Source organism: Castor canadensis, chromosome 11 (assembly GCF_047511655.1).
Source record: "Castor canadensis chromosome 11, mCasCan1.hap1v2, whole genome shotgun sequence".
Taxonomy (NCBI): domain Eukaryota; kingdom Metazoa; phylum Chordata; class Mammalia; order Rodentia; family Castoridae; genus Castor; species Castor canadensis.
Window position 1 is genome coordinate 107,244,144 of NC_133396.1, and position 22,896 is coordinate 107,267,039.

At 48.3% G+C, this 22,896-nt stretch overlaps 3 protein-coding genes and 1 non-coding gene across 7 annotated transcripts; 3 read left to right on the plus strand and 1 right to left on the minus strand.

Annotated features, from left to right (window-relative positions):
• The first annotated feature begins 458 nt into the window (after positions 1-458).
• Positions 459-3,434, plus strand: LOC109701443 (protein S100-A2). Of its 4 annotated transcripts, none has more exons than XM_074048068.1 (3): positions 459-619; positions 2,058-2,211; positions 3,182-3,434. In XM_074048068.1, exons 1-3 carry the CDS (start codon positions 474-476, stop codon positions 3,332-3,334), a joined length of 453 nt encoding a protein of 150 aa, XP_073904169.1. In that variant the 5' UTR covers positions 459-473; the 3' UTR covers positions 3,335-3,434. The 4 variants fall into 4 exon arrangements, with proteins under 4 accessions (XP_073904169.1, XP_073904171.1, XP_073904170.1 ...); XM_074048070.1 differs by having other exon boundaries at positions 595-619; positions 2,032-2,211; XM_074048069.1 differs by lacking the exon at positions 459-619 and adding an exon at positions 665-823 and having other exon boundaries at positions 2,032-2,211.
• A 3,109-nt stretch (positions 3,435-6,543) lies between these two features.
• On the minus strand, positions 6,544-6,650 carry LOC141414260 (U6 spliceosomal RNA). Its single transcript, XR_012439322.1, has one exon. It is a non-coding gene; the product is annotated as a U6 spliceosomal RNA (small nuclear RNA).
• A 6,615-nt stretch (positions 6,651-13,265) lies between these two features.
• S100a3 (S100 calcium binding protein A3) lies at positions 13,266-16,146 on the plus strand. The gene is made up of 3 exons (XM_020186990.2): positions 13,266-13,422; positions 15,054-15,199; positions 15,664-16,146. The coding sequence occupies exons 2-3, from the start codon at positions 15,059-15,061 to the stop codon at positions 15,826-15,828; spliced, it is 306 nt and encodes a 101-aa protein (XP_020042579.1). The 5' UTR covers positions 13,266-13,422; positions 15,054-15,058; the 3' UTR covers positions 15,829-16,146.
• Positions 16,147-17,305: 1,159 nt separating this feature from the next.
• On the plus strand, positions 17,306-19,472 carry S100a4 (S100 calcium binding protein A4). Its single transcript, XM_020186991.2, has 3 exons — positions 17,306-17,459; positions 18,348-18,503; positions 19,187-19,472. The coding sequence occupies exons 2-3, from the start codon at positions 18,363-18,365 to the stop codon at positions 19,349-19,351; spliced, it is 306 nt and encodes a 101-aa protein (XP_020042580.1). The 5' UTR covers positions 17,306-17,459; positions 18,348-18,362; the 3' UTR covers positions 19,352-19,472.
• Positions 19,473-22,896: the final 3,424 nt, after the last annotated feature.

The window sequence follows — 22,896 nt, forward strand, 5'->3', positions numbered from 1 at the left end:
CATTTCTCACAGTGAGGTGGTTTTAATCACATCCAGTCACTTCACTACTTTCTTAAGAAGTATTTGGAAGCTGGTGTGGTGGTGCACACCTGTACTTCCAGCACTAGGAAGACTGAGGTAGGAACATCTCAAGATTGAGGCCAAAATAACAAGACTCTGACTCCAAAAAAAAAAATGTAATTTTATTTTCTCCATCCCATGACACCTCCTCCTGATGTCCCCAGTTGCCTTCTCTGGCCCCCAGCTTCTAAGGGTGGACCTGGACTGCTTCTCTCTCTCTCTCTCTCTCTCTCTCTCTCTCTCATACACACACACACACACACACACACACACACACACACACACAGAGGCATGCATACACATGCATGCACATGAGCCCAGGCTGTGAAGTCCCCACCCACTCTGTGTCCCCACGGCCTCTGACAGAGGAATGAGTTGTGACTCACATGCATGTCATGAGAACCAGGACTGGAATGAGTCTCCAGGCCCCAGAACAGGGGCTGCCTGTCTTCATCCCTGGCCAGAACTGCCCCTTCTCCATGACACTTCCCATTCCTCGCTGTGGCCTGGGCGGGCTCAGTGGCTGCCCTTGGCTAGGCCTACAGCTCTTCTCCAGTTGGTAATGGAGCCACAGTTTCTGAGAGGGAGGGGGACAGGAGGGATTGGGTAGTGGTGGAGGGAGGCCAGGCTCTGTGGAGATCAGGTTAGGGCAGGTTTGACTTCCTGAAAATGCTAAGTTTGGGACCGTGGGCTGGCATATAAATCCTCACCCCGGGTGCCTGGCCACTTGCTCCCCTCCAGAGTTTCTCTGCCACCTGGTCTGGTGAGTAGCTCTATTCTGCTGTAGACCTGGGTCTCTGTCTTCATCTTTGTGGCACAGCTTCTTGGTGGGATCAACTTGGAGCCTCTCTGGGTCTTTCCCCTTTTGGGGAACCCTATGTAAAGTGTTAGATTGAGAGGTCCTTTTCTAGGTTCTCCTGGGATGCCTCAGTTTGGGAATTACCCTGAGATTCTGTCTTGGGTCTCTTGGTCTGAAGTCCTTCAATTTGGGAATCTCAATCTAGGGCCCTTCTTTAGGGGTCTAGGTCTAGGAGTGGGTGATAAAAATGTGAGGGGTGCTTTTTATGAGAATCATGAGTTTGGTTTTGCCTTTGGTTTTTGCAGAGTCCTGCATTCTGTCAGGACTAAGGACAAGAGGCAGGGTCTCAAGCATGTGGCCTTGCTTGGGTCTTGGCTTTAAGTAGCAGCTCTGTGGTTCCCAGGGCTTTCCTTGCCTCCAGCACAGTTCCTGTAGCCTCACCCTGGGACTTGTCTAACCTTTCCAGGCTGGTGCCATCATTCTCAGTGGCAGGGCCATGGAAAAGATGACCTCTGAGGTCATTTTTGTGTTCCCAGATTCCACCCTGATCCCAAGGCATTGGACATTTAATCTCTTCAGTTTTTATCCCAACAGGATCCTTACAAGTGGGGAGGGTGTTTAGTTGCCCCCACCCTCCCCATGGCTTGTCTGCATAAAGGCAGCACTGTACTCAGGGTCTCCAGTAACAGAGCACATCCTCCGCCCTCTGAGAGCCCCCAGCCTGAGAGAAGAAACATCTTGGCCCAAGGCAGCTTCCAGTTGGCAGGTTTAGAGAGACACTGGCTTTTGTACCCCTATTCCGTGGAGGGAAGGACTCCTTCAGGGAGATTCATACTTCTGGGCTGTAGCCCTGTCCGCTGCCAGACTGTGCAGGGAGCCCTACTAGTTCACCTGTGGACACACCCATGCTCCCCATGCTTGGCTCCGATGGGAGTCAAATTGGGATGCTGGTCACCTTGTCATTTTCCTTTCCATGGACACTCAAGTGGAGAGCCCTGCTCTTGGAGGTGTGTCTGGAGTTTTGGAAGAGACAGTAGGCCCTGCCCTTGGTAACTCCCAGCCACAGGGAAGGTTTAGCATGGTCCTTAGTGAGGAGGGGTGGTGTGGCAGTTCAGGGTACGAGGAAGAAATAGGTCCTGCAGACTTGGCTGAGATCCCAAGTGTTTTGGCAGTGTCTCCATCCCTGCCGTCTTTGAAGCCTCAGATCCAAGATGTCTAGTCCCCTGGAGCAGGCGCTGGAGGTGTTGGTCTCTACCTTCCACAAGTATTCCAGCAAAGAGGGTGACAAGTTCAAGCTGAACAAGGCAGAAATGAAGGAACTTCTACAAAAGGAGCTGCCCAGCTTTGTGGGGGTGAGTGGGGTAGGCCAGGGATGGGAAGGTCATGTGGGAGAGGGTTATTTTCTCTCCTCCACTCCTGAGAGGAGAGGTGAGTGGCCCAAAATCATACAGCTTGCCTGTGTGTTACCCTCTCCTCTTATTTTCCATTTTTATATGCCAAATTAAGAAAGTTTACAGGGAGAAATAAGACATGCACACCAAAACATTTTGCAGAGAGATGCAATCAGTTCTCAATTTGTCCTTTGCCTTTCCTGTACTGACTAATTGGTAATCCTTTTTGTTTTGAACATATAAAGCAGGTCTTTCTTTCTTTTCTTTTTTTTTTTTTTTTTTGAAGTACTGGGGTTTGAACTTAGGGCCTACACCTTGAGCCACTCCACCAAGCCACTTTCCTTTTTGCATTTGGTGTTTGGTGAAACTTTTTTTTTGCAGTACTGAAGCTTGAACTCATGACCTACACCTTGAGCCACTCCACCAGTCCTATTTTTGTGAAGGGTTTTTCGAAATAGGGTCTCTCAAACTATTTGCCCAGGCTGGCTTTGAACCTTGATCCTCCTGATCTTTGTCTCCTGAGTAACTGGGATTACAGATGTGAGCCACTGGTGCCCGGCTTTTGGTTAAACTTTTCTAATCATTTTGGTTGGTATTAAAAAGAGTTTTCCCTCTCTGAATTCACCCTGCTGATGATGGAGCAGTAAGCCGGTTTTCTCTTCAGCAAAACAGAGTCATGATTCCTACCTTGCTGGGCTCCAGTAGGGATCAGAGCTGATACATGCTTCAGCAGGGTTTGCTGGAGTCTGTCACTATCATATACCTGTCTTCATTCACTGGGCCCTCTTGGTAGCTCCTTTTACCTGACTGCCCAGTGGGGAGGCTGAGCTGGGCACTGATGTGTGTGTGTGTGTATGGTCTGGGTGTGGGTTTGGTGTAGAGGTGGGCAGAGGGTCAGTTTGGTGATACTTCCATTCCCTGTTATCTTCAGGAGAAAGTGGATGAGGAGGGACTGAAGAAGCTGATGGGCAACCTCGATGAGAACAGTGACCAGCAGGTGGACTTCCAGGAGTATGCTATTTTTCTGGCCCTTGTCACTATGATGTGCAATGACTTCTTCCAGAGTTCCTCAGACCAGTCCTGAAATAGAGCTCTTGACTTCCTGCCACAAATCTCCTGGGCCCAGGAGGGCTCTCCATCCTTTTACATTTTATACTCAATAAACTATTTTTGTTTGTGGACAACATTGTAATTGCTCAGTGATGCCCTATAACTGGATGGCTCAAAGTGCTGGAAACTGAGGGCCTCAGGGATCCTACCTCCTTGTGTACCCTGACTCTCCTGGAATCTCCTTAAGGCCAGAGAAGTCTTAGGTCCAGTCTTTGGGATTTCAGACACACAAAAAAATATGAGGAATTGAGATAGGTTGGTAACATTTTATTTTGCTAAAAAAGATATTATAAAAAAGGCAAACACAATCTATCACTATAATCATTTCATAAAAAGAAAAACATTCAATTGCAACAAAGAAGAAAGGGTATAATCTCAGAATGAAGGTCAAACCTTAACATCGAATCCTGCGAGCAACGAATCCTGCTACTAGGAGTTGCTCAGGAGACATCAATTAGTCTACCCAATGCTGTGAAGCTTCATTTTATGGACTCCTTGTCAGATCACAGGCCTTAGACAGTGTACTTGTTTTTAGAAGAGCTGTATTTATTTTTACATCTACTTTCAGATTGGCTGGCTCTATTTTGAGTTCATTCCTCCCCAGCGGATCTCTTCTAAAAGGAGATAGTTCATGCCAAAATTCTTGTTTTTCTATCATTTCCCCTAAAACTGTAGCATAGGTAGCCTTATATTCTTGCATCCTAAGGTATATCAGGTGACAATTTGACCAGATGTTTTGCTGTGTCATAACAAGGGTCACCAACTTTCCAGTCTATGAATGCTAGGTCCTCCTATTTTATTTTTTCTTATCTTCATCCAATTTCACGTCTTGGGTTCTTTTCTTGATAGATCCCAGTTGTAGTTACCAAATTCCCTACCAGTTAGGAATGTGTTTAGTTGATTACAGAAGGCCTGACAGCTTAAATACATTGGTACTTCAATGCCTCGTCTAGTAAGAAGTCTGCACAGGCAGTTCAGATTTGGTTTAGTGGTTCAGGGATGCTCTGTTGGGTACCTGTTGCATATTGAACCACCTCCATGTGTGGTGGCTTAAAACATACATTTGTTATCTCTCATGGTTCTGTGTAGATGAGCCTCACTTGGGGTGTTTCAGATGGAAGTTGGAGTTAGAATCACTTGATATTAACACCCAAGGGTGCTCACTAAGCTTGCTTGCCAATTGATGCTGGTTGTTAGCTGGGAGCTCAGCTGGAACCATCGGCCTCTCTATGGGGCTTGGGCTCCTCAGAGCCTGGCAATTGGCTTTAGAGAGGACTTATCCTAAAGTGAGTATTGCAAGGTGGCTTCAAGGCTTCTTAAGATTTGTTTCAGAAATTCCAGGCCATCAAGTAAGTCATCGAGGCTGGCTCAGATCTAAGGGGAGAGAGTTAGACATCTCCTAGTGTGAGGAGCAGTATGAAGGAAACTGGCCATTTTTGAAGAGTCTACACCAGAGTCTGTTTCCTCACAACTGCAGTTTACATCCTGCCTATAAGTAAAATACACTCACCTCCTTTCCAAGACCCATAAAGTCTGAGCCCATTAAGGCATCAACTTGAAGTCTGGGGTCTTATAATCTAAGTCAGGTCCAGGGATGAATGAGACTTCTTGGGTATAGTTCTTTCAGTACAGCTCCTCGAGAGTGGTTTCTCTTGGTTAGAAGACCCATGAAGATACATTCACTGTTTGAATGGCCTCAGGCTGGCCTTGAGCCTCAATCCTCCTGATCTTGTCTCCTAAGTAGCTGGGATTACAGGCAAGTACTACCATGCCTGACCTCATCAACAATCTTCTTAAAGTTCTTCCAGTCACTGACCCAAAGCTAGTGACACTTGTTTTACTTTTTGGTACTAGCAACATCCTACTCTTATAGGTCTTTGGTGGAATATATAAGAATCCAGGTCATGCTTTTTCTATCACTTCCTCTATCATGACATTAGGTTTCCATTTGCTCTATATCCCAGGGGACAGTTTAGCCAAAATTTTTTTTTTATTTCATAACAAGGTTTCTCAACTTCCCAGCCTGCACATATTGGGTCTTCCTATGTCACCGCCGCACTTCCTCTACTTTGCCAGTTCCGCATTTTGTATTCTTTTACATGAGGACTCCACTTTTAGATATTAAATTCCTTACTCATTAGGGATTTATTTAGTTGTAAGTTGTAGCAAACCTGACCAATGATAATGACTGTCTTACTCAAGAAGGTCTGGAGTAGGTACTTTGGGGTTGGTTTAGGGGCCCAGAGATGTCATCTGAGATGCAGTGTCTTTCCATTGTTTGCTCTTTGATATATACCATGTTCATTTTCCGCCTGGTGCTTGTTGCTTCATGATCATAGGATGGCTGCTATGCCTCCATGTCTCACTGTTCGTGTTCCAGGCTGGAAGACAGAGCAAGGGTGAGGGTGCAAAAAGCTTGTTCCCTCAGGAGACTTTGCCATTTTATTATGGTATAAGTGCTCTCCCCAGAGTCTTCACCTACATCTTTTGGGCTCTGTGATATGACTAGTCATAGCTGTAACCAAGTGTTTTTTAGCTGGGCATGTTGACACCTTGAAAAAAATGGATCTTAATAATAAAGAGGGGAGGGACAGTGGGCAAGCGATAGTCAACACTTTTTTTGTGGTACTGGAATTTGGACTCAGGGCCCCACTCTTGGTAGGCAGGCACTCTATCACTTGAGCCACTCCACCAGCGCTTTTTTGTATTGGGTATTTCCTTTCTTTTATTATTATTATTTTAATATTAGGATATAGTTGTACAGGGGGATTCAAAGTGACAGTTCCAAATAAGCTTATATTGTACATTGGTTAGATCATCCCCACCGACTCTCCCTCTCAAACTCTTTTCCCCTCCCCCGACTTAAAGCAGTTCTATTTTGTACAAGTATATGAAGTCCATCAACCATATACCCTCACCTTAATCTCCTTCATTCCCCCTCCCCCTCCCACAAACACCCCCCCACTATATCTATTTTATAGTCATGTCTTTTGTTATTAATATTTGAGTCAATGTTCAAAGGGTTTTTTCAATGTATCCCAGCTATGAGTATACTTTACTTTGGTCTGTTCAACCCCTTCCATTACTCTCCCTTACCCCTTTACTTCCCACCCTCCCATTTTTTAACAGCTTTCAATACATATCCTTATATCCTCTACCTTCGCAGATACCATGTTTTATGATGAAAATATGGAATGCTTAACAAATTTGCATGTCATCCTTGCACAGGGGCCATGCTAATCTTCTCTGTATCTTTCCAATTTTAGTATATATGCTGCTGAAGTGAGCACTTGTTTTGAGTATTTTCAAGATAGGGTCTCATGAACTATTTGTCCTGGCTGGCTTTGAACTGCGATCCTTCTGATCTCTCCCTCCTGAGTAGCTAGGATTACAGGTGTGAGCCACTGGGGCCTGGCTTAGGCAACGCTTTTCTGGATTGTTTTCTTGTTTTTCTTCCTTCCCTGGAAACTCTGATGCTTGGAGTTGCTTGCAAAATGACTCAGCCAGAGCTATCCGGAGGTGGAAAGGAGCAGGGTGAGAAGGCATTGAGCCACACCCCCCATCCTTCTTACTGCTCTGCCTTCACTGCACATGTGCAGCTGTGAGGCAAGGTCTGGCAGTCCCTCAGGGACAAATGGTCTCTTTTCTGGCAGTAAAAAGAGAGGAGCCCACTTTCTTGATACCCTGTAGGAAAAAGAGCTGGTAAATATAGGTCAGGGAATCATGATGATGGTAATTAAAATCCTAGGCAGCTCTCCAAACTCCTTTTGTGCACACTGTCATTTCCACCTCATGATAACCTCACAGGAGCCGTCATTAGACCCCTTTTACAGATGGGGAAACTGAGAGTAGGCAGCTTCAGCACACTCAGATGCTCTGCTAGGCCTACACAAGCACCATCTCATTTAATCCTCCCAGAAACTGGACATGACGTGTGTTATTAGTTTCTGTACACTGCAGATGAGAGAATAGAGGCCACGAGAGGTTAAAGAGACTAGTGTCAGGACTTGTGCCACATTTGTAAGAAAAGTCCTCATCCCAACAGGACACTGGAGTGCCAGTCTGGGCTTCCTCCTTTTCACGAAGACATCTGCAGGACCTTGGGCTTTGCAGGAGCAGAAGGGAGGTGGGCCGAGGAGCCCAGATGCTCTTGGCTTCCACCCTGAGTCACTGGGGAACCGGGCCCACTTGCTGGTGGTTCTGTCAGGGCAACTTGATTTCTTTTGGGCCTCAGGCTCACAATGGGTCCTGGCTTCTCAGGTCTGGATCTGTGGCTGTTCCAACTGGTGGAGATCAGCCCCAGCTGGCTGCTTCTGGAGTTGGCCCCAGATGAGGAGGTTGCAAAGGGGGCTAATCTCTCTTCCTTTTGCTCTTTGGCAGATGAACACCAGACTTTCCTAGCTAGTTTCTCATCTCCTTTTTTCACCCCTTTCCCCAAATCTCTGTACTGAGATTGAGGAAGGTCTGAAAATAGCACTGTTCAAGGATCTCTGGCTAGGTTCTCTCCCTATCTTTCTGGAACTTCTGCTGGGAAGACAGCTCCAGGACTCTCACCTCCTGTCATGTCCTAATGTCACTTTGGCCTTGGCTCCTTTGGGTCAACCCCTGGCAACCCAATAACCCTCCAAGAAAAGGGAGACTGGCTTGTGTCTGGTGGCTCATGCCTATAATCCTTTTTGGGAGGTTAAGATGGGGAAGACTGTGGTTTCAAGCCAGCCCAGGCAGGCTGTTCAGGAGTTCTCATCTCCAAAATAACCAGAACAAAATGGACTATAGGTGTGGCTCAAGCAGTAGAGAACCTGCTTTGCAAGGATGAAGCCCTGAGTTCAAACTCCAGGAAAAAAAAAGGCAAAGAAAAGGGAGACTGAAGACGAAGATGGGTTTGTTACCAAACCTAAGTCCATTTATTTAACCACTCAAAAAAAAAAAAAAAAGGCCCAATGAATTGAGGACAAGTTGTTGGGGCAAGGAGAATGATTTACTTGAAATGCCAGCAAAATGAGATGGTAGACTACAGCCCTGGAACAAAAAACATCTTAACTCATTCCAGGTTTCAAGCTCCTCTTATCCTTAGGCAAAAGGGAAAACTGGGGGATGGGGAGTGCTCAGAACAGGAACTTTTTTTTTTTTTTTTGCTTTTATCTATTTATTTTTTAATTTCATTTTTATTAGGATATATTCATTATACAGGGGGGATTCATATTGAAAATTCCAAATAAGCTTATATTGTACATTGGTTAGGTCACCCCCATTATCTCTTCCCCTCAACCCTCTCCCCGCCCCACTTAAAGCAATTGCAAGAGGTTTCTTTGTTCTCTTTCATATAACTATATGAAGTCCATCAACCATACACCCTCACCTTAATCTCCTTCATTCACCCCTCCATTAATATCCTGCCCGAACACTGTACCTATTTTATAGTTCTGTGTTTTGTTATTAATATTTAAGTCCATGTTCAAAGGGGATTGTGAATGTATCCCCACAGTAAGCATACTTTATTTTGGTGTGTTCAGCCCCTTCCTTTGCTCTCCCTCACCCTTTTACCTCCCATCCCCCATTTTTCAGCAGCTTTCAATGTACATCCTTATATCCTCTAACTTCACAGATGTTATGTCTTATGGTATTATTGATGCTCTACCATTCTCTTTTCCTTTCCCTCTTTTCCTGAGTTTCATAAGTAGTTCCACTGTTACAAACCTGTTCTACACCTGAGTTTGTATATGATCATGTTTGTTTTTGTGTATATGTTTATCTTTTGGATATATCGTCCACATATGAGAGAAAACATGCAGTCTTTGTTTTTCTGAGCTCGGCTTATTTCACTTAACGTGGTGTCCTTCAATTGCATCCATTTACTTTCTAACCACACATCATTATTCCTTATGGCTGAGTAAAACTCCATCGTGTATAAATACCACATTTTCTTGATCCATTCACCAGTTGTAGGGCATCTGGCTTGTTTCCATAGCTTGGCTATTGTGAACAGTGCTGGCTGTAATGAACATCAGTGCACACTGTCTCTATTACATATAGAACAGGATCACTGAGGCACTCTTAGGTGCCTCTCCAGTATTCTAAAATGGGACATTGTAAAACCTGGTGGTCTGAATGACTCTAATCATAAGGTCTTGTGCCCACGAATCTTGAAAATACCTTCAATACTCCTATCTTGGTGTCTTTGACCTTGAAGGGGAAGGAGAGAGATTAGGTAAAATCAATCTTGTACTATGAGTCCCAGAAAAACATTCATTAAATGACTAGCATGTCTATGGACAGAGTTGAGCAGAAATCTCAGTATAGAGATAGACAGTATAGAGACAGAAATGCCAAGCTTTTCCACCCATGGGACACTTCCACAGGCCCAAGCGAAGAGTTAGTACTTTCAGCAAAAGCAGCCTTCCAGTACCTGAAAAGTCCCTAGGCGACCACTATTGTTATAACCCACATGTCAGAAGAGTCAGCTACAGCTGAGCTAGTAAGAGACTACTGCTAAGCTGCATGACCTCCAAAAGTGGAGATTTTTCAAAGCCCACTTAAAAACAAGTGAAGACAGAAGCTTTATTTAGGTTTTTCCTTGGTTACAGGTTCTGAGACAAGGGAGTGATTGAACTAGGGCTCCCATGCTTCACTCTGTAGGTCTCTTGATTTCTCCACTGCTCTCATTTGTGCAGTGGACACAATCAGCCATTGATTTGGCAGTCAAAGAAAGTGGTAGATCTACGCTTGGGCAGGCTCCGCTTGATATCTCAGCTCATATCCTCTTTCCACCTTCCACCCTCAATTCTGTAGCCAAGGCTTCCCTGGTTCCAGCCTTAGCCCCAGGAATCAAATCTCCCTCCCATACTTTCCTCATACTTGGTTAGGAAGATCAGAAAGGAGGTCAATCATTTTGGTTAGGTTCAATGGCTCCATGGGGTTATGGGATTGGGGAGGCTCATCCTGTCCTGGGGCCCAGGTCCTTTTTGGCACAAATACATGGAATGTCCAGGTGCTTAGGACACTTCATCTTATTTTCCCTGAGGTGCAGACACTGGCCTTTAGTTGGGCGATGTAGTTTCTAGGGACCTTGGTAGGGTGATAGTGGAGAGACAGAGGGGGAGAAAAAGGGGAGTGGGAGGGTCAGGGCTGTAAGAAATCCTACCAGATCGGATAGCATCTGCTTTCACCCTTTACCCACCCGCTTGCTGTTCCCATGGGGAGAGATCCTTGCCCTCCAGTTACGGTGCATTTCTCAGCGGTCAACTCCACATCTGCAGTGGGGGAGCTCTGGAAGGTGAGAGGCAAGGGTATTGGACTCAGCTCAAGGGTGAGGATCCAGTGTGTGCACAGGGGAGGGTGAGAAGGGAGGAGATAGTCTAGTCCAGGCCTTGGGAGTGGGGAGTCTATTGATGTGCATTTGGAACCACTTCCGAAAAGGGGATTCAGAGTAGATTTTGAAGAACTTCCAGCAGGGTAGAAAGAATCCAGTCATTTGAAGAGTTTGCAAGAGCAAAGGAAGAGAATTTACAGCTCTGTCTTCTTTCTGCGTGGAGGCTGGGCAAGATAAGCTAGTCTTCCACGTACTTGCATGTGTCTGCTGAGTTAGATTCGGAGACCTCTGACCTGGCATTGTCACAGTAACAGCTAGTGATAAAACCTTTTTCACTTTGAATTCTTAGGGTATGAATCTTCTAAACCCACTTTGAAGTTATGGAAATTAAGGCCCTAATAAGGTAAAGGACATAATTTGCTGAGGTCAGGTGGCAAGAGGTCAGTGGGTCTTCCAGTAAGGGCTTGGCTAAGGTTCTTTCCATAATGGTCCTCTGACTCCAAAGGGTCTGTAGCCAGACCTTGCTGTTTCTCTGCTGCCCCTTGGGCACTGCCTCCCAGGGTGAGATCCTACCCTCTGCAGTCTTAGTATGGCCTTCCCAGATATCTTCCCATGGATAAACATAGGTACTACATTTTAAGGAGCCACAGCCAGGCCCAGAAACATTAAAGGCTCAGGAGTTAGGCTGATGGGCTTGTTCACCCTATTAAGCATTCATTTGTTATTATCTGTTTCCCCCACTAGAGCGGAAACTGAATCTGTTTTGTTCATGGCTATTACCACCTCCCCATGCCTGGTGGAAATACTTGTAAATATGAACAATAAGTGGCTCTTGAGCCTGCCACTCACTGTTTTGTAATGTTGAGAAAGTTGACACCTTTTCTTAACACTTATCAAGCCCTTACTATGTGTTAGTACTATTTATTCCATGAGCTTTGTAGGAATGAACTTATTTGGCCCCCCCCAAAAAACCCCCATGAGATAGTTACTGTTATTATCTTCCATCATTGACAGATGAGGAAGATGAAGCCCTGAGGGCAGAAGTGACCTGCTTAAGGTGGCTGGTGGCAGGGCTGGGGTAGCACATATGAGAATAAGTCATTGACCTAGAACCAGATTAATTGCTGGTCCACTCTGGTCCCTGCTTCTGCTGCATGAGTGTCCTCTGTCCTGGGCTCCTCATAACTCCTTGCCTATAAAACAGGGTTAATCATAGCTTTTTCTTTCCTTCCACCTCCATTGCTCACTCCTCTCACCCACAGAGGTGGAAGCTCAAAGAGGTGATGGCCCAGGCAAGGCTGAGTGCTGGGCCCAGGGTGACAAGAAGTCTTATTAGCTTTTGGACTGCCCATGTGGGCACCAGGGCTTCTTCAATGGCCTGGGACCCAAGTTCCTTTTTCCCTTCTCATGCTTTCTGAGTCTTGAGTTTTCTTTCTGTGAAAAGGAGAAGCTTAGGCATAGGGAGAGAATAGAGCAGTGCATTAAGGGATTTCCATTTTTGGTATTACGGTGGTCTGTGTCTACTCCAGCTAAAACAGCAGGAAATGCTGGATTGAATTAAAATAATCTTTTTCAAAGCATCAAAGAATGACAAGGCATTAAGGAATGGGTGGGTCAAAATCTAAATGAAAGCAGAATTTGGGAGATGAGCAGGTCACCAGGGCCCCTCATGTCCTCAGGGTGTCAGTCAAGCCAAACCCAACCTGGGCTTCGGCTCTGATGGCTTGGGGAGTAAGAAAGGCAGAAGCTGTAGCCCAGGACTCACCTGAGTTGGGGACACAAGTGGGAGACTCCCCATAGTGCTGGGGCCCTTAAAGGGCTACATGCTTAAGCTAAAAGGCTTAAGACTGCAAGAAGAGTTGCATTGGTGCTGAGCAGAGCTGAGAAAGAGAATACCAGCTGCTAAGGAACTCTAGCCATCAGGCAGCTCTCACACGAATCTGTAGCCCAAACTAATCCATATCACTGGGTGTGAAGGAGCAAGAAAGTTCAAGCCCAGACTGCCAGAAGCACTCTAGAAGGAGTCTACTTTCCTAGGCCTCAAAGACACCCTGGAATAATTTCCTCAACAGTTTGTATCCAAAAGCAAACAAGCACTCAAGTGAGCTGGAGGATGGGCAGTGAGGGTATCTCACCAGCCTCAGTGTTCTTATCTGTAAATGGGATGGGTGGGTGTGGTGCTTAACTAACTGTTCTCCAACACAGAGAGCTGGAGTACTCAGCTTACTACACAGAGAGCTGGAGGTATGGCTCAAGTGGTAGAGTGCCTGCTTTGCAACTGTGAACCCTGAGTTCAAACCCCAGTCCTACCATAAAACAAAGACAAAACAAAACTGTTTAGACTTACTATAAAGAGGGTAGAACCTAAGTGAGGCTAAGGTTTGTCCTCACTTTGTGTTCCGGATGCTCTTCAGAGTGAAGAGCTAGGGAGAAGGATGTGATGGGGTAGCCTAGTCAGGCTGGGAAGGACGCTGGAAGAAGGCTGTCCTCAGTTCCCAGCTCTGGGGGAGGGCAGAGGAGGAATGAATGGGGAGTGGTGTCTGAAGCCCAGACTGAGCCTTTGATGTGTGCGTGGATAGGTGGGCGGGTGGGCCTGTAATAGCAACTGCTGAAGGAAGGAGGCAGGGGACCCTGGGGGCAGCCTCAAAGTTGACCTACTTGGGTCCTCATAATTGCTCCCTTCATCCCTTGGGAGGCTACAAATAGGAACAGCCTGTCTCTAGGCTCCTACAGCTGAAACGCCAACACCAGTGGTAAGTGTGGCTGTTTGGGTCCTGCTCAGGGCAGGGTGTCAGGGCAGTTCAGGGGACTCCTAACAGCCAGGATCTGGGCATGGGGATAAAGAGATGACTCTAGCAGGTGATGGGGTGAGGGATGTGAGATATGGTAGACTTAGGGGCTCCCTTGTACAACAAGGGGCTGTGGGGGCATTTGGGTTGGGGATAGGTCTGGCAGTGGGGTGGGAGCAATGGGCTAAAAGTTCTGGCATAGCCCTTAGTTAGCTCCCTGTTCCTACTTTTTGCCTCCTTGCTTCATTCCCGGGGATGGGTTGGGACAGGCCAGGGCTGTAGGGGAAAAGAGGATTCCTGTCAGTCTCCAGGCCTACTGCTTTTAGAACAGCAACAGAGGTGGCGCCAGGCAGGCTGGGAAGGGCTCAGAAGGGCATGCTGCACACCTCTGAGACTTCTTACTCTTGAGACCATGCCCGTTCCTCTTCTGGGAACATGGATCCTTGTTTCAATCCTAGGCTGTCACAAAGAACTAGATTACAGCAATGTTTAGCACCCCAGTCTCCTTCCCTTACTGCTCTGCCAGCTGCAGTTGTCATTTGCATTTGCTGGTCATTTGATCATAGCAGAGGGGAATCATTGGGGAGAGTCTTGGCTCTGTGCCCTGTGTTGCAGGACTCCTGTCCCCTGGGGGAGCCAGGAGTGAGTCACTGGGCTCATATGGAAAAAACTCTTTCCTTTCTGGCTGCCTCGGGTTTCCCCAGGCTGGAGGCATCATCCTGGAGGGGTGGTGGAAGAGGATAGTGGATTTGGATTGCGGGGAGTGATTCCAAGAAGGGCTTCCCCTCCACCAGGGCTGGGTAAACCTGTAACAGAGTCTTCCATTTCAAGACTCCCAAGGGTCAAGATGATGGCCTTAGGGTGGGGCAAGTCACAGATTGGTAAATCCTTGAGCTGGCCAACTCTCTAGAGACCATCTGATTCATGTTTCTGACTAGGTGGGATTAACTCCACTTTACTGCTGAGGTACTGGAGACCCAGAGAGAGAAATGGCTTACCTAGGGCTGCATAGCTAATGAGAGGCAGAGGATCCTAGTTTGTCTTTTGGCTGTAGCTTCCTTGAGTTCAGGGCAGGAGGGATGGTGAGGTAGTGGGGGCACCTCTCATACCTGACCTGACCCTCCCTGCTAAGGCCCAGCCTCCCACAGGGCATCAGTCAGGACCTCCTGAGCAAGCTTCTGAAGGAGGGAATTCTGGGATCAAGGGAAGAGGGCGGCATCTCATGGCAAGTTGAGAACTGTGTTATTTCTGGGTATTATGGTGAGAAAAAGGTAGTAGGGAGTCAGGGAGTCCTCAGGGAGCTCCGGTATGGTGGGTGAGAGTGAGATTGGTATATTCTCTCCCTGATGAGTTTGCACTGATGTTAAGGAACTGAGACATCTGTCTAGGAAAATCACAATTGGAACAGTGGGGAGATGAATTAGGACGGCTGGGGTGGCCAGGGAGGGCTCCTCAGAGGAGGGAGCTTGCAGGGTCTGAAGTGTGGTGGAGATTGAAGAGATCTGGGAGGAGACCCTGGGAAACACTGAGGACAGAGCTGAGCATCAGGGCTGGCCTGGGCCTCTGCCATGAGTCACACTCTTGTTCTGTGGCAGTGAGGATGACTGGACCCCTGGAGCAGGCAGTAGCTGCCATCGTGTGCACCTTCCAAGAATATGCAGGGCGCTGTGGGGACAAGTACAAGCTCTGCCAGTCGGAGCTAAAGGAGCTGCTGCAGAAGGAGCTGCCCACCTGGACCCCGGTGAGCATCCAAACCATTGTCCCACCCTTGGATGTTGAAAGGTGACCTGGGGACAAGCACCAGTAAAGAGCAGCAAGGGAGCAGAGATTAGACTGTGGGGAGGAGATGTGAGGAAGGGAACTGATTTAGCATGAGCATCATTTTCCTCATCTGTAAAATGGGATGACATTCACTCCTGCTGCCTTGCAGAGTTTTGGGAGGATTAAATGTGAGTCCCATGGAGAACACCTAGCACACAGCAGGCACTCACTCCATACCAAAGAGCAGGTGCTCAGCAAATGATCTGAGAAGGGGTGCTGGGGAGAGGGACTGAAATGTGTGTATTATTAGGACAAGTAGGCTGAGGTTGGCCTCTGGGAGACATGGATTGGGGTGGGGTAGACCCACTCAAGAGGAATTGTGGGAAGGCTGTTCTGCTCTCCTCATCTTGTCTCCCTATCTATCCCCACCCCTCCCTCACACAGACTGAGTTTCGGGAGTGTGACTACAATAAATTCATGAGTGTTCTGGACACCAACAAGGACTGCGAGGTGGATTTCTCAGAGTACGTGCGCTCACTTGCCTGCCTGTGTCTCTACTGCCACGAGTACTTCAAGGACTGTCCCCCAGAACCTCCATGCTCTGAGTAGCCTCTGCTCCAGAGACGTGTGCTGCTCTGGAGGCGCAGGGTCTGCTCCAGAAATGCTCCACCTCTGCCCCTGAGGTGGTCCTGAGCATGTCTCCCACACCTTCTCCTGGACCCTTTCAATCTAGAATTGCCAAGTTCACCCACAAGACTCAAGGTGTGCTCAGCTAGGAGGGGTGAAGCATCTGTAGCCCCTGTGGCCTCCCTACTGTAGATGGGAGATGGCTGATCTCTGCTCTGACCCTGGAGGCCTTGAAGTGCACACGTAAATGAGACCACAATGGGAAAGGCCTATTTAACTCCCAATAAAGAATTGGCGTCAGCTTGGCTTGGTTTGGTTCTTCTTAGAGGCCACGCTGGACCTTGGGAAAGAATCCTGCTGAGATCTTTGCTCCTCTCTGGCCTTTTCCACTGAAGGAAAGAGGGTGAGAGCAGGAGCCAAACTTCCCCACGGGCCCTAAGGGGCAGTTTCAGACCCTGCAGAAATGTATTGGTCTCAGTGGTCCAGCAGGAGGGGTGTGATCGACATAGGATTCTTGCTCAGGGGAGGCTGGAGGTCTCTCTGTCTCTATTTCTGTCCCTTGTATTTGAGGGAGAAGCCCCAGGCTTGGGCTGTCAACAAGGGTGGAAGGCTGCCCAGGTCAATCCTCATGCCCGGATGTTGTGAGGAGGAGGCTGGGGCTGTGGGGGAGGGTGGTGCTATGGGAGCCCATAGAGTAGCACTAATAGGATTAGGGCCTCTGAAGTATTAGCTCCCAGCCAGGGAAAGGTGCTCTGTATTGGAGGGGGAAGAGGACACCTTGAGGCAAACCCCATCTCTGAAGCTGCAGCCCCCTGAGGGCCTTACTTCTGACCCTCACTCAGTCTCAGAGTTCATACCCCATCCTGAGTGGTTAACCCTAATCCTAACTCCCCCATTTCATGCTATTTCGCCCTTAACTCTCTACCCCCAACCTGGGTCCTTCATTCTTGGCACCATCAACCCTCTGAACCTTCCATCCACCCCAGTGCCCACAAGCCCTACTCCCACCCCCTCCTCCTCCTCACCTCTGTAGGATCTTTCCCATTGACATTCTTGGGGTGGTCTGAGAGCCCCTCCTGATCCCCTCAGCTCCTATTTTGGGTCTTACTGGTCATGGCAGAGAGCTGTTTGGGGGGAAGGGAGGAGGAAGGATTGACTGATTATCCCCTAACACTGGCCTGGGTGTTCTCTCCCCACTTCCTGGGCAGCTTTACCTCCAAGGTAATTTCCTACTGTTGCCCACTACCCCTGCATCTCCTTTCCTATCTGCCTGGTGTCGCCCACACCCCAAGCACAGACTGTTCCTTTCTGCAGCTCCTTAAAACTCAGGCTGAGCTGTGGACTTTGGGTGGTGTTCGCCCTATTGAGGTCTCTACTGTTCCCACAGAGGCTCACCCCTTGCCCATGTGTGCCTTCCCCGGGAACAGGAAGCTTGCTTCCCAGTCTGGGCTGGTGGAGGGGGCTGTGGCACTTACCACATCAGCTCACAGTAGGAGGGCAGTATCCACTCTCCCCCATCGCCTGTATGGGCAGGGCCTGACCGGGTATAAATAGGTCAGACTGCTGGGCTCTCCCCAAACCTCTCTTCTCTGCACTTCCTCTCTCTTGGTCTGGTGAGTTGTGGTGGCCTCACTGACATGCAAGGGGTGTCAGAGGCTGAGGCTGGGGCAGGAGAAGGGGAGGCTATTGGGGGTCTGATGTGTTAAATGGATCCAGATGTGGGATGCTGATGTGGAGGATGGTAGATGGTGTGTGCATGTGCACGTAAGCAAAAAAACAAAAACAAAAACCAAAACTGTGCAGGTGGCTGGATTGAGCTCTCTCAGAGTTTCTGAAATGCTGGAGCTTGCGTGTGCTGTTGTTGTCTGTGTTGGTATCTGAGCCATGTGTAGGATTGTGTTTGCGGGGTTGCACAAGGCACTGGGGTGCAGGAAGCAAAGTGAAGGCACCTGTGGGCCTCTGGCTGGTAGTGTCCTATGAACCTCTGTCCTGCATGCAGCAGCCCAGCCCAAGAGAGCTTGGCCTCCCCACACTCCCCTTGCATCCCTGCCTCTGCCACCTCACCCTGTCCCTCCCTATGCTGGGTGCAGGGCACTAGGCAGCTGTTTTTTTCCCCCAGCTGTGGGCCCCTGGGCAGGCCTCCAGCAGCCACACCCAGTGCTGGGAGGGAGAAGAATGAGCAAGGGCGGGGCTCTTGTGGGCTGAACAGTGGGAGTGGATGAGCCAGGGATGGAAAAATGCCATTGTTGAGGCCAGGCCCGAGGGAGGCCCAGAAGCCTGCTGCCAGGCTCTCCAGAGCCTGCGCAGTGGGCCCTGCAGATGCCTGAAGCATACATTTTCCACTGCATACCTCCCTTTCCACTGCCAGTAACGGAGCCACTTCTCTGGTTTCCCCAAGGGAGCAGTCTCCCCAAGTGCTCCTAGAGGGTGGGAGTGGAGTGGGATACTCAACACACTGCTGTGGTGGGTGGGTAAGGGAGCATTTATGTATTCTGCCCCAGGTCTTTACTGCTGCCATGGCATCACCTCTGGAGAAGGCCCTGGATGTTATGGTGTCCACCTTCCACAAGTACTCAGGCAAAGAGGGTGACAAATTCAAGCTCAACAAGTCAGAGCTAAAGGAGCTGCTGACCCGGGAGCTGCCCAGCTTTCTGGGGGTGAGTAGGTCCTGCCTGAGAGTAGGGTCCATGTGGGGCATCCCCAGGAGATGGGGTGGGGCCCTGGCAGGCACCAGCATTTGTGCAGAGTGCAGCTGCAGCTGGCTTCTGTCACTAGGGTGGAGAGCTTACTCTGGTAGCTTAGTGTGGAAACAGTGAACACTCACTTCTCACCCCAGCAGAGAGAGGGCTGAGAATGAACCAGTAGGTTCCAGGCAGATACTCTGTCAGGTGCTTCACATGACTTACTTGGAGGGAAAATTGAAGCTTAGAGAGCTAAGTAACTTCCTAAGGTAGTCAGTGTACAAAACTGTGATCCAGACCTGACTGACTCTCACCAATACTCCTGCAATGGGCAATATTTGAGTTTCTATTTGTGAAGACACAATTGTGGACACACACAGACTTCCTCCCAAGCAATTAACACATTACTTTTATTAATACATTGCTTTCATGACTGTTATCTAATGAGATCATTAAAACATCCTTGGATAAAATGGTCCTATCATTTCCCAACTGCATCAGGCACTCAGATTCCTCATCCAAGGACCATTCTTCTTCTTCCAGGCCTTCCAATGAGTGACTGAGCCTCCTTGAGTTCTAGTCTGGAGGCACAGACCTGGCCTAGTCTTTGCTGTGTCCTTGGGCTTCTGTTTTCTAACTGTAGCCTTTTCTCCCTCCAGAAAAGGACGGATGAAGCTGCATTCCAGAAGCTGATGAGCAACTTGGACAGCAACAGGGACAATGAGGTGGACTTCCAGGAGTACTGTGTCTTCCTGTCCTGCATTGCCATGATGTGTAACGAGTTCTTTGAAGATTGCCCAGATAAGCAACCCCGGAAGAAGTGAAGTCTCCTTAGATGGGATGTGTGTGGGGGGCTGCCTATTGGCAGTGAGCACTGTGCTGCAACCCTACTCTTTCAGACATGTGCTCCATGCTGAGCAAGGTCAATAAAGATTTTTGAAGCTATGAGCTTGGTGGTCTGAGATGTGAAGATGTAGGTTGGTGGCCTGGAGATATGTCACATGATGGTGGTGGGGAATGCTGGGGGTTGAGCTGAGGTTTTGTGGAGAGTATGCTAATGAAGATTGTGGAGGGGTAGGGTTGGCTGAGAGAGAGAGAGAGTGTGTGTGTGTGTATGTGTGTGTGTGTGTCTGGGTGCACTTGTGTGTGTAGTAGGGTGAAATCAGTGGAGCCAAAGGCTGGGAAAGGGACCACCAGAGGCTTGGAAGGCCACAGCTATGGGATCTTAGCCAGCCCACCTCTTTTTTAACTCTGCCTCTGGCAGAGGACCTCAAACTAAGGCTGTGATGGAATTGAGGGTCACATCTGCTCCTGGTTGGGGTCTGGAAGGAAGACAATAGGGCTGAATCATGAGGAGGGAGTCCTGAAGCCACAGTAGGATGGGGAGGAGGGCTGGCACTCAGTCCTGACATTTAAGTCCAGGCTCTGTCCTGCTATCCCTTCCAGCTCTTTGACTTTAAACTTCAGGGATAGATTAATTCTTTCTTGTTCATGGTCAGATCAGGGAGGGCAATATGGAGGGAGACCATTTGTAGAAGCATAAGAAACAATGATTCTCATGGCCAGTGTGGTGGTACATGCCTGTAATCCCTGCACTTGGGAGGCTAAGACAGGAGGATCAAGAGTTCTGGGTCAACCTGGGTCACATAGTTAAGACTTTGGCTCAAAACAAAATCCAAAGCAAGCAAATAAATAATAACAACGAAAACTTAAAAAAAAAAAGGGCTAAGGTCATTTCCTGAGTTCAATCTCCAATACAGGAAAAAAAGAAAAAAGAAATATTTATTTATTTGTTTATTTATTTATATGAGACAGGGTCTCGCTATATAGCCCAGGCTGCCTTGAATTTGCAATCCTCCTGTCTCTGCCTTCTGGATGCTGGAATTACAGGCCTGCACCTCCATGTCTAGCTGAAATGATCATTCTCCAATGCTTTGTCTCTGCTCCAGAGGTCCCGGGATGGGCCATGTTCTTCCAGAGGAGGACGAGAGAACTCAGAAGGAGTGAGTGGGAGTAGTGGCTGGGTGGGAGTGAGGGAGATGATGGAGAGGTGACCATAGTTTCAGAGACAAGCCTTTGGACATATGATCTGCCAAATGAACTGAGATTCCCCTGCCCAAAAATATGAGGCATGATGTCGCTTCCCCTTAGAGTAGGCTACAGGCCAGTTGCTTCAGGGTACAGCAAGTGGGATTGAGGTTAGACTTCAAGGCTATGCCTGGATGATATGGGGACCTTTAAGGAAGGGGTACAAAGAAGTCTTACCAGAAGCTGGAAGGTGGTTTGGTTCTCTTGACCTCCCAAGCTTCTCATCACTGTCCTTTTCTCTCCAGCTTCAGAGGAGGGGGGTAGGTGACTCAGATGTTCCCTTGGAGTTTGACTACAGAGACTGGTCCAGGAAAAGTTTACCTCCTCCCCTTCTCACTCTCAGCCAATCTGCCCATCTTCCATGTTAGTGTGCTCCCTTGAGCCTCCTCCTGCATCACACCCTATTTTGGAAACTCCTGTTGCTTACCAACCAGTCCCTGCTGCCTCAGTAGCTTTGTAGCTGGGGGTGGGGATGATGTAGGGGCAGTGAAGATGACTTAGGCAGGTTAGGCTGGGATTGCAACAGTGATGGAACTAAGTCTATAACCCAGTTCTGTTCGCAAACTCAGTCACCTTGGAGTATCATGGAGAATCCCTGGGATACAGGCAACTCTCCCTGAACCTTGCCCCATTCATGACTACACCCTGAACCTGGACTGTGTCCCCTACGCACAACATCTATGCCATCACCAAGTCCTAACCCCTCTCTGGATCCCTCCCCAACTCCTGGTTCTCAGTCCTCTAAGCCAAGAGTCTCTGACAATTCTTTTCCATGGTCAGTGAAGTTTAGAAGAAATTTTTCATTTAAAAACCCTTTAAGGGGCTGGCTGAATGGTTCAAGTGCCTGCCTAGTGAGCAGAGCATGAGACCCTGAGTTCAAACCCCAGTGCTGCCAAAACCAAAACTCTTTAGACTGGGTGCCTGTAACCCTAGCTATTCAGGAGGTAGAGATTAGGAGGATTGAAGTTCGAAGCCAGCCTGGGCAAACAGTTTGAGAAACCCTATCTCGAAAACACCCAATATAAAAGGGGTTGGTGGAATGGCTCAAGTGATAGAGCACCTACCTAACAAGTGTGAGACCCTGATTCAAACCCCAGTATCACAAATAAACAAACTGTTGGCTTCATGCTACCTAATGACCTTCATCATGCCCTTGGCAGGAAATACCTTCCCCCACTGATCCTCATCTTGAGGCATGTCTTTTCTGTTCTTGGAGAGGAGGGGAGGATGAATGGGGGGGGGTCTCAATGTGAGGACTGGCCAGAAACATGGGAAGATAACCTGTGCTTGGCCTCCTCCCTTTTCTTCCTGGTATAGCCGGACTTACCCTCTTCTGCCTATTATTCCATCATATGGTGTGTTCTGATTTTTTATTGGAAAAATGAAATTTCTGGGACTGAAGACATGTATGTCATGGTAAACACTATGTGACACCCCAAATCCTGTTTGTAAAAAGGAAGGCAAGATTAGCAGAGGGGTTCCCCTAAGCCCTGTACCAGGAGGCTCTGCTGAGCATCCTTATGTCCCTGACCCCTTCCCATTGGCCCTGTCTCTCCCTGATCTCCTGGGCACTTGGGGCAAGGGAATAAAGGCAGAGAGCAGTGAGGAGGCTGCGACTGCCGCTTGGATTCTCTGTGCTTGCTCCCTCCTTGGTGAGTCTTTCCTTCCCATCTCCTTGTTCATCTTTGTTGGGCCATGCTGGGTGAAGAGGCTGGAGGGTGACAAGCCATGGTGATCCCATAACGAATGCCTGCAAGTGGGTGTGTGGGCAGAGTATCAGAATTGTGCCTGTAAGAATTTCCTGAGAAGCAAAGCTTGGTGTATATGCCTGTAATCCCAGCACCTGGGAGGCTGAGACAGGAGGATTGAGAGTTAGGAGTTAGCCTGGGCTCTAGAGAGTAGATAGTTCCAGGCTAGTATGGGAAAAAGAAAAGTAAAGAGAAGAAAAAAAAGAAAAGACAGGAAAAGAATGAAAGGAAGGAAGGAAGGAAGGAAGGGAGGAAAGAAGGAAGGAAGGAAGGAAGGGACTTTCTGAAAAATAGTTCTGAGGGTGGGGCCAGAAACAGCTAGGATTCTCCTGCAGATGCCCAGTGGCCCTTGCCTTGGACTATGGTCTGTCTGAGCTTTCTTGACGTGGGGGAAGCTAAGGATTTTGGGTGGTGGAAGATGAATGATGGGTTCAGCTCAAGAACTGCAGGGTGGGCTTTGGGCTGGAGGTGGAAGCCAGCAATTTCTTCCTTCTGGAACTAGCAGTGCTCAAATTTCTCAGGTATTATCTCCT